Genomic DNA, 8,735 nt, shown 5'->3' with positions numbered 1-8,735 from the left:
GCAGAAGAAGGTGGTGCTGCGGCTGCTGCGCTGAGTCTCTGATTCCCATAAAAGAACGCGTTGCGTTGTGCGTGCGTTTCAACGTGGGGCTCATTGAACCTTGAGTGGCTAACGTTTACTCGCGGCGGTCGGCGTCATATTGTTGGTTAATGCGCTCTGCCATTGGCAGTCCAAGGTGATCGTCGCCGCGAGTGCTGGCTGTGTTCTGTCTAGCAACTGAATCCCAGCGATTTTGTTGCTAGGCAATAAGCTGACTGTTGTGTGTGTGTGTGTGTGTGTGTGTGTGTGTGTGTGTGTGTGTGTGTGCAGAGAAGCAGCAGAAGATAGGCGGGGGGGGGGGGGGATCTTTAGCGGTGTACAGTAGTGCAGGCTTCTGTTTTGCCCATGAAAGACGAGCAGGAGAGAGGGAGTGCATACACGGGTGGAATTACTCTCCCACCCCACGTTGCCTTCATTTTGTAGAGGTCGTCTACGGATGCTGCTTAGCACAGACACACACACACAGACACAGAGAGAGACACACACAGACACACACGCACGCACGCACAGAGTCAAGTCTGCATGGTACTAATAGATGATATCAGTGCACCAACACATCTTCTGTATTACTGTTTTACTCATCGGAGATGGGCTAAAATTGGGTTCTTTGTCACACTTCCTCTGTGTCTCTCTCTCTCTCTCTCTCTCTCTGTAGGTCTGTGGATAGCCAGGCATTTTACCATGCCTGTCCCCCTACCCCTCAACCCCCGCCGACAACACCGACCGTCCAGCGCACACCTCCGCTCCGAGAGGCCGCCGGCGCTCCCCGCCCACCCCTCGCCCCTCGCGCCGTCCACGCCGCCGCCGCCGCCGCCTCCCCGCCCGAGCGTCGCCTTCTCCCTCCCGCCGCCCCCACCCCCGCCGGCGGCGCCGTCGTCGACCCTGCACCCCTGCGGCTGCCACGGCGCCGCCCCCGCCCCGCTGCCCACCCTCCACTGGCTGACGCTCACGGTCACATGCTGCCTGCTGCCCTCGCTGGTGGGCGCCGGGGAGACGTGGGGCATGGTGTCCGTGTGCCCCGTGCACTGCGTGTGCCGCAACCTCTCCGAGTCCCTCAGCACGCTGTGCGCCGACAAGGGCCTGCTGTTCGTGCCGCCGCACGTGGACCGCCGCACGGTGGAGCTGCGGCTCGCCGACAACTTCATCACCGAGGTGGGCGGCGGCGACTTCGGCAACATGACGGGCCTGGTGGACCTGACGCTGTCGCGCAACACCATCCACACCATCCGCCCCATGGCCTTCGCCGACCTGGAGAGCCTGCGCTCGCTGCATCTCGACGGTGGGTGGTGGTGGTGGTTGTAGTGGCGGTAGTGGTTGGGGTCGTCGTGAGGGCGGCGAGTGCGTGCTTAGGACCCGGCAACGCGGGGACGCACTGCGCTTGTTAAGACTTCCGGGACGTTTATTTAACCAGATTGCATTCCGCACACATTTCATTAATATTGATGCGGGAGCAAAAAAGGGAGCTGACACGGCGACGAGAGAGCAACTGAATACTACACTAGAGTCGTCAGCGGTAGAACTGGTGCCGCGGTGCCGTCAAGTGGAATCTGTGTTTTCTTTTTTTTTTTGTGTGTCTAGGGAACCGCCTGACGACAGTGGGGCCGCGGGACCTCGCGGGATTGGTCAACCTGCAGCACCTGATCATCAACAACAACCAACTGGTGAAGGTCTCCACGGAGGCCTTTGACGACTTCCTGCTCACGCTGGAGGACCTGGACATGTCCTACAACAACCTCAGACGGTAAGCTCTCTCTTCACTGGTCCCTTCCACTCTACGTTCAAAGCCGCAGCGAGATCGACAAGCCACAGTGACACTTTCCTATACTTGACATTTCCGACAAAGCTCTGCTCTGAACGTGAGCCGTGCCAGACGCCCGCCAGACTTGTTGCGCGTGCGGAGGTGATTAAATGATAGCGCAGTCAGATGCGACCACAGCGGAGCAAAGCGGCTGGACTTAGAACAGTCATTAAGGGGCAAGCGGGGATAGACCAAAGACCAGAGTGTACATAGAAACCAATTAAAACACAACCATTTGATTAGGTCAACAGTCAAATATAAGGCCACCGTGGAACCACGGACGCCACGCGATGAACCGTCTGAGGCGCTGCCGTTCTTGATCGATAAACCGTGCACGGAGAGGGTCTCGGCGACCGCTGCTTTGCCGTGAGCTTCTCCAAATGCCATCGCCCTCATTTTCTGTTCTGCGAACAACAAAGGAGAAGCGTTCGCTATTCTACGAGGAGGTCAGCAAACGTTTCGGTGTCTTGTGCCGCCTTGGCTCCGGCGTACTACCGAGGAAGGATTCGCGAAACAGGCTTTACCGGCGTCGATATTGACGGAGACGTTCTCGTTTGTCTCCACAACAGGGGCTTAGTGGCCGTTCTCCAACCCCTATCACCACGGCACGCGCAACCAGGGGTGTTAGTGATGAATAGGTATGGAGTGGGGAGCCAGGGGGCTCCCGTTTCCCTGCACAGAGTACGCACTGCTGGAGAAAAACAACCCATTGAGATTCTGCCACGGAGGGAACGAATCACCAAACCCGACCCTATTGATAATCTCAGCGGCAGTGTTTGAGTGTGAATGCAATTTCATCGCACAAAATTGACATACATATTAGTTAATTGGGGTGCTAGCGACCTATCTATCGGTTGCCGAATACATACAGTCATGAATAATAATCACAAGATTCGGTTGGGTTTGTTTTTTAAAGTCGTGACATGCTCACATTTTTTAACAGAGATTTGCGTTTCGCCTCATGAATATGAATGAAGCATTGTAATTATTATGTTAACTGCTGATTCATGACAATACATTCATTAGAAGTTCCACTCTGTTCAGTCTTTAGTGTGTGATGATGGATTTTGCTGAACTATGCCAAACAAAGCATCAGGAGATAATATGGATGACGACTAATTACGCAATCTGAAATTCACACGTCAATACGACAATAGTAAAAAAGGGTATCCATTTCCTGTGGATTAACTAAAACGAAATGTGGACCACTCCTGGTTAACATAGCTTCACTTCCTCCTCTTGAACAGTTGGTTCAGAGTCGAGTCGGCTCGTCGTTTTGAGGGCAGGGAACCAAAAAAAGTACATTGTGAACATTTTGACCACCGAATGCTAAGTGACTGTGGCGGAGAGAGAGACGCAGATGGGTCGAGAGACGGAGGCTGAAAGACAAAAGACGGAGGAGCGAAATGAGCATCTGGCGCGGTTGTCGACCGCCGCTCGACTGTCACCATTAATTAGCCGCGGTGCCGTCCTGTTGGCGGCGCGCGGGGACAAGGCAGGCTGAATGTTGAGCAGGCGAGGTTTGAGTGGTGGATTGATTGATCTCGACGTGACAACGAGGTCCTCTGGCAAAGTGACGGGGCGCGGCGGTTATGAGAAGTGTCACGGGCGGAAAAAAAATCTGCCTTTTGCTACTGGTATATCGCGGTCCAATTAATGCTCATTTCTTCTGCTAAGCGATGTAAACAAATCAATATATACGTGTGTGCTTTCTTTAATGCTTCATATTTATGCATTTTAAATTTGATTTGAAACAACCACCGAGTCATGAAATGTTCTTGTGGAAATGGATGCGTTCACCTAATAACGTTTACTACACGTTACGCTGGCTTCCGTGATTATAAACAAATCGCTTAAACACAATTTTTCTGGTTTCAGCGTCCTTACGCGAGGCGTGACTCATTTGGCGAGGAGTGGTGTGTTTCACTGTGTGCATCGACTAACGAGTGGCTGGCCTCTTCCCGCCCTGACTCACAGGGTGCCGTGGGAGTCCATTCAGAACATGGCCAGCCTCCACACGCTCAACCTGGACCACAACCTCATAGACCACATCGCCGAGGGCGTCTTCGGGGAGCTGTACAAGCTGGCCCGGCTGGACATGACGTCCAACCGGCTTCGGACGATGCCCCCCGACGCCCTCTTTGCCAGGTAGGGTTCCACGTGCGTTATGGGTTAACCGGAAAGCGCATTTCACAAAGTAACCCGATGTTGATTGGCTGGATACAGGAGGCACGTGTTCAGGAATGTTTCTCGGTCTTGTCCCGCCGTCACGTATATATATATATATCTTAGTGCTTCCAAAGTTACCCGGGTCTTTTATTTAATGTCTCCCTAAGTTGGCGCATCTTCACTTCACCTTTCATCGTGTGCGGCTCAAACCACACACGCCAAGCCGGGGGGGGGGTTGTGTGTACAAAGGCAACAGCTTGGCCCTCACCGGCCTACGTCTGGCACGGCTTACATTGTGTTCATTTCTTCGTGCCGAGTGCACTTTTGGAGAGCTTCACAAAAGACTTGAAATGACCCAACTGTGCCATTTCCGCGGCTCACAGTAGCCATTGAAGTACACAATTTAGGGCCCGTCGACGGTTCCTTCATCTCTATCGTTTGTGGTTGGGTTTCTTTCTGTTTTTACTCGGCCTGTTTTAGTCCCACACTATTTGATGCTTTCTTGGGAGGTGTGCTGTTTGAAGGGTTTATACCGACATGGCAGGCAAACCAAACAGTTCAGACACAAGCAGTTGGTGCAACCACTTTTACTTGAGCTCACATTAATAGTAATACATCTCGTTGTCTCGTTGCTTACATTAATAGTAATACATCTCGTTGTGATTACTTTGCTTAGGCTACATCATGAGTGTGAATGGGGTTGTATATTGTAATTTATACAACACAATTGGAGAAATATGAAGAACCCTTTCTACGCCACAGATGACCTAGGTCGTTTTAGTCGTTGTTTTTCTTCTGCACTTTCAAACAAGGCCGACTGAAATTCTTATGAGATGCAACAATAAATTAAGTTTTGAATCCAACCGGGCCAACAGGGCTAATGAAAAAGAAAAAAGGTATTTAATTGGTGCAGTGGGAATATTTTCAACAGCTTTTCTCCAACTCTGCGACCCTTGTTGAAATAAATCGGAAAATTGCCAAAAACAGAGAGAGAGAGACACATTAAAAATTAACAACCACTGAACAGTATTTTATTTTCTAATTTCACCCCCAGTGCATGATGTGCATAATAGTGCTATTGTTATGTGCAGCCTGTTTCGTTTTTTTAAAACAGATTGCTTTGAGAGAATTTGGACAATCATTTGTTTATTTCATTCTAGACAGCAAGCTGTTGCGGAGCAAATTGCTGCCAAACATTGTCTGATTGAGAGGCAAACTGTTCCTATCTTTACCCACCCTGCGTTTGTTATAGTCAGCGGCAGACCGAGGCCAATGCAAAAGCAAACTTTGACGAAAGACAAGAGACAAGAGAGGAGAAATGGCAGACGAAATTAGGCTAGCCGTTTTGCATAACGTCAACTGAACAAACTTGAGCTCGGGATTTGAAATCATTTTGTCGGTTCAACTCTAATGCCACGTCGTGTGTCGCCGTGACGATTCCAACGTTCGTTCCCACTGTCGTCGTCCCCAGGTCGCAGACGGGCGCGATAAGCCCCACCCCTTACAACAACGTCATCAGCCTGAACTTCGGCGGGAACCCGCTGCACTGCAACTGTGAGTTGCTATGGCTACGGCGGCTGACCCGCGGCGACGACATGGAGACGTGTGCGACGCCCCCTCACCTCGCCGGAAGGTAAGGGTGTCTGCGCGGAGAAGGGCAGAGCGCTCTCTCTCCGCTGCTCTTTTCAAAAGAAACCGACCGTCAAGAAGGTTAATTAACGGGTCATACCCGAGACCAGAGGTACCGCTTAGCAGCTGTTGTGTTGTTTCTTTTTTTCCGCCCATATGCGAGATCAGACATTTTCTTGTGAGCGTCGGCGGCACAGAGAGCAAACACGTGATTATGTCTCCTAATAAGTGACACTCTCTCTCGTTCTCCACATCAACACCTCCCTCTCTCCATCGCTCTCTCCCTCTCCCTCTTCCTCTCTCCCTCTCCCTCTCCCTCGCCCTCTCTCCCTCTCCCTCTCCCTCTCTCCCTCTCTCCCTCTCTCCCTCTCCCTCTCCCTCGCTCTCCCTCCCAGGTACTTCTGGTCCATCCCGGAGGAGGAGTTCACGTGCGAGCCCCCCCTCATCACGCGCCACACCCACAAGCTGTGGGTGCTGGAGGGCCAGCGGGCCACCCTCAAGTGCCGCTCCATCGGGGACCCCGAGCCCGTGGTGCACTGGGTGTCCCCCGACGACCGCATCGTGGCCAACTCCTCGCGCACCAGCTCCTTCAGCAACGGCACGCTGGACGTCCTGGTGACCGTGGCCCGCGACGACGGCACCTACACCTGCATCGCCATCAACGCGGCGGGCGAGGCCACCGCCGCCGTGGACCTCAAGATCATCCCGCTGCCGCACAGAGGAGGAGGAGGGGGAGGAGGAGGGGGAGGGGGCGGGGGCGGGGGCGGGGCCGGTGCAGCGCACCCCGGGGGCGGGGGCGGCGGCGGCGGCGGCGGTGGTGCAGCCCGGGGCAACGGGAACGCCACCGGTGGGATTATACGCGCCGACCCGGGGTCGTCGGACATCAGCGCGGGGAAGAACGGCGGTGGGATTAACGCCGTCAACGGGGCCGGGGGGAGGCCCGGCGAGGGCGTCGACGGAGGGCGGACCGCGGGGGACGGCGGCGGCGGCGGCGAAGGAGACGGCGCCGACCGGGAGCAGACCGGGAGCTTAGAGGAGGAGGACGACGACCAGGCGGAGGACGGGGAGGAGGACGGGGAAGGGGACGGGGAGGGGAGGAGGGTCGGGGTGCAGGCCGTCACCTCCACCTCGGCGCAGGTGCGCTGGGACCTGGGGCGCGCGGCGGGCACCTACGCGGTGTGGATGTACCAGATCCAGTACAACTGCACCGTGGACGAGACGCTCATCTACAGGTCAGTGGCAGCGCCTCACGCCGGCTGTTTGTTGCACGCACGTTCCACCCTTGATTTTTCCCCACTCGTTTGTCCGCACGGCGGCGTGCCGCGTTTTCGCGCAAGTCACCAGAGAATAGCGATAGAAAAAAAACAGTCTCTTCAGCGGTACTTCACAGTCAGAGCGCACGGCGGGTCGGTCACGGTGTTCCCGTTGGGAATCCGTTGCTGGATTCCGTCATCCCATCACGACGACACACACACACACACACACACACACAGCCGTGCTCTTTGACTTGAACGAACGCGCTACACCGATAACCGTGGTGCAATCCTCTTTATCACGCTCTGCCTACCCACTGTGACGTGCCATCCCAGGAATCAATTAACATTAGGTCAGGGGGCGCCGCACAAAGGAGGCTGTCGTTTCAACGTGTTTCTCCGTTGATGTTATGGGATATCAGAGGTACACTGCTCACACGTCTCACCTTAAAAATGAGAAACATGGCTGGCTCACCGATGGGGATCTCAGGACGTCTGAGGCTCGGACACTGGATCACTCTGTCTGGTTTATCAGAGCAGGAGGAGGAGGAGGAGGAGGAGGAGGAAGGGGAGGTTGGCTTTCTGGGTAAATTGCCTCAATTATTCATTCGTCATGGAACAGGGGCCGTCCTGGAACTACCATTAGCCTCACACGGAGCTGCACACGGGCGGGAGGGTGAGGCAGAGAGTGGGGGGGGGGGGGGGGGGGGGGGTGGGTGTGTGTGTGAGTGTGGGGGGAGAGGGAACAAGAGGTTCTTTGTGTGTGCTTTAGTAGTGGAGATGTGCTTTGAGCGGAGTGAAGTTCAGCCATCTGATGGTGTAAATGATTGAGGAGAGGGGGAGAGAGAGAGAGTGTGATCGATACAAGATGGATTATGGATAAACATAGAACTGTAACGATAGAACTGTATATATTTTAAAGGCTAGAGCTCGTCCTCTTAAGAAGGAGGGATTACAGATCAATAGGAGAGAGAGAGAAATAGATAGATTGATTGAGAGATGGAGTCGACAAAGACTGATAGGACAGAAAGACGTATGGATGGATTGACAGAGAGGGAGGGACTGACAGAGTGACAGAGAGCAGAGCAGATGGAGAGAGGAGCTGTTCTCTCTGCACCTCAATCAACTGTATTGGTGGTATCCATGGCAACGTTTTACGAGAGCTGATGCTGTAGTTAGCCGCCTTAGCACTTGCGCGGCATTGGACACGAGGTCAAACCATTTCGTTATGCATTCAATGGACGAGTCACGGCCCCCCAGATCCAATGTTTACAAAGAGAGCAGAGGCCGGGAAGTTAAGCTTAGCTCAAGGTCGACGACTTAGTCACCCTGATGGATTTAAATGACGTGTAGATGAGGGAAAAAAACTGGGCTAACACTGAATTAGAGATAAGTTTGCCGTGGCAATTGTAAAAGCTGAGAAAGAATGTGTCAGCGGTTTTGTAAAGAGAGTGTACTTAAATAGCCACAGTCATAGCCGTCATCGCAAAAAAAATAATCGGGGGAAAAGCTGAGCACAATGGCACGCGACGCAGGGAAAGGAGGGAGGGAAAAGCGAGCGACGTGAACGAGGAGAGAGGAAAAAAAAAAAAAACCGAGGACTTGATTCAAGAAGCAAGTGACAAGAGGAGTGAGGGAGGAAGGACAGCGCAGACGAGTGGGAGAGTAGGCGAGGAGGACAGGAAGCAAAAAAAAAACGAACGCACGACAAGAGGACAAAGCTCTCCACGGCTTAAACCCCCGGGGTAACAATACGCACGGATTGGCTCCTTCAGCCACTTCTAAAGGACTGGACCGCTATCACCCACACTCAGCCGGGGGTACACCAGGAGCCTCACAATGATGTA

At 53.7% G+C, this 8,735-nt stretch overlaps 1 protein-coding gene across 1 annotated transcript; it reads left to right on the top strand.

The window, feature by feature from the left end:
- The first annotated feature begins 337 nt into the window (after nt 1–337).
- LOC311374864 (leucine-rich repeat and fibronectin type-III domain-containing protein 4-like) lies at nt 338–7,523 on the top strand. Its single transcript, XM_084490613.1, has 6 exons — nt 338–1,318; nt 1,618–1,780; nt 3,815–3,985; nt 5,478–5,639; nt 6,031–6,353; nt 6,414–7,523. Exons 1-6 carry the CDS (start codon nt 562–564, stop codon nt 7,139–7,141), a joined length of 2,304 nt encoding a protein of 767 aa, XP_084346739.1. The 5' UTR covers nt 338–561; the 3' UTR covers nt 7,142–7,523.
- Nucleotides 7,524–8,735: the final 1,212 nt, after the last annotated feature.

The sequence above is a fragment of the Micromesistius poutassou genome (genome assembly GCF_964030765.1).
Source record: "Micromesistius poutassou genome assembly, contig: SCAFFOLD_1832, whole genome shotgun sequence".
Lineage (NCBI taxonomy): Eukaryota > Metazoa > Chordata > Actinopteri > Gadiformes > Gadidae > Micromesistius > Micromesistius poutassou.
The sequence above is the reverse complement of the archived record's forward strand: the minus strand, read 5'-3'. Positions and strand labels throughout refer to the sequence as shown.

Bases quoted from the DNA above. Each gene is read 5' to 3' on its own strand.
- LOC311374864 (XM_084490613.1), top strand. From the start codon at position 562: ATGGTACTAATAGATGATATCAGTGCACCAACACATCTTCTGTATTAC. The intron at 1,781-3,814 runs GTAAGCTCTCTC...CCTGACTCACAG, and splicing joins TCCTACAACAACCTCAGACG to GGTGCCGTGGGAGTCCATTC. The intron at 5,640-6,030 runs GTAAGGGTGTCT...TCTCCCTCCCAG, and splicing joins CCCCCTCACCTCGCCGGAAG to GTACTTCTGGTCCATCCCGG.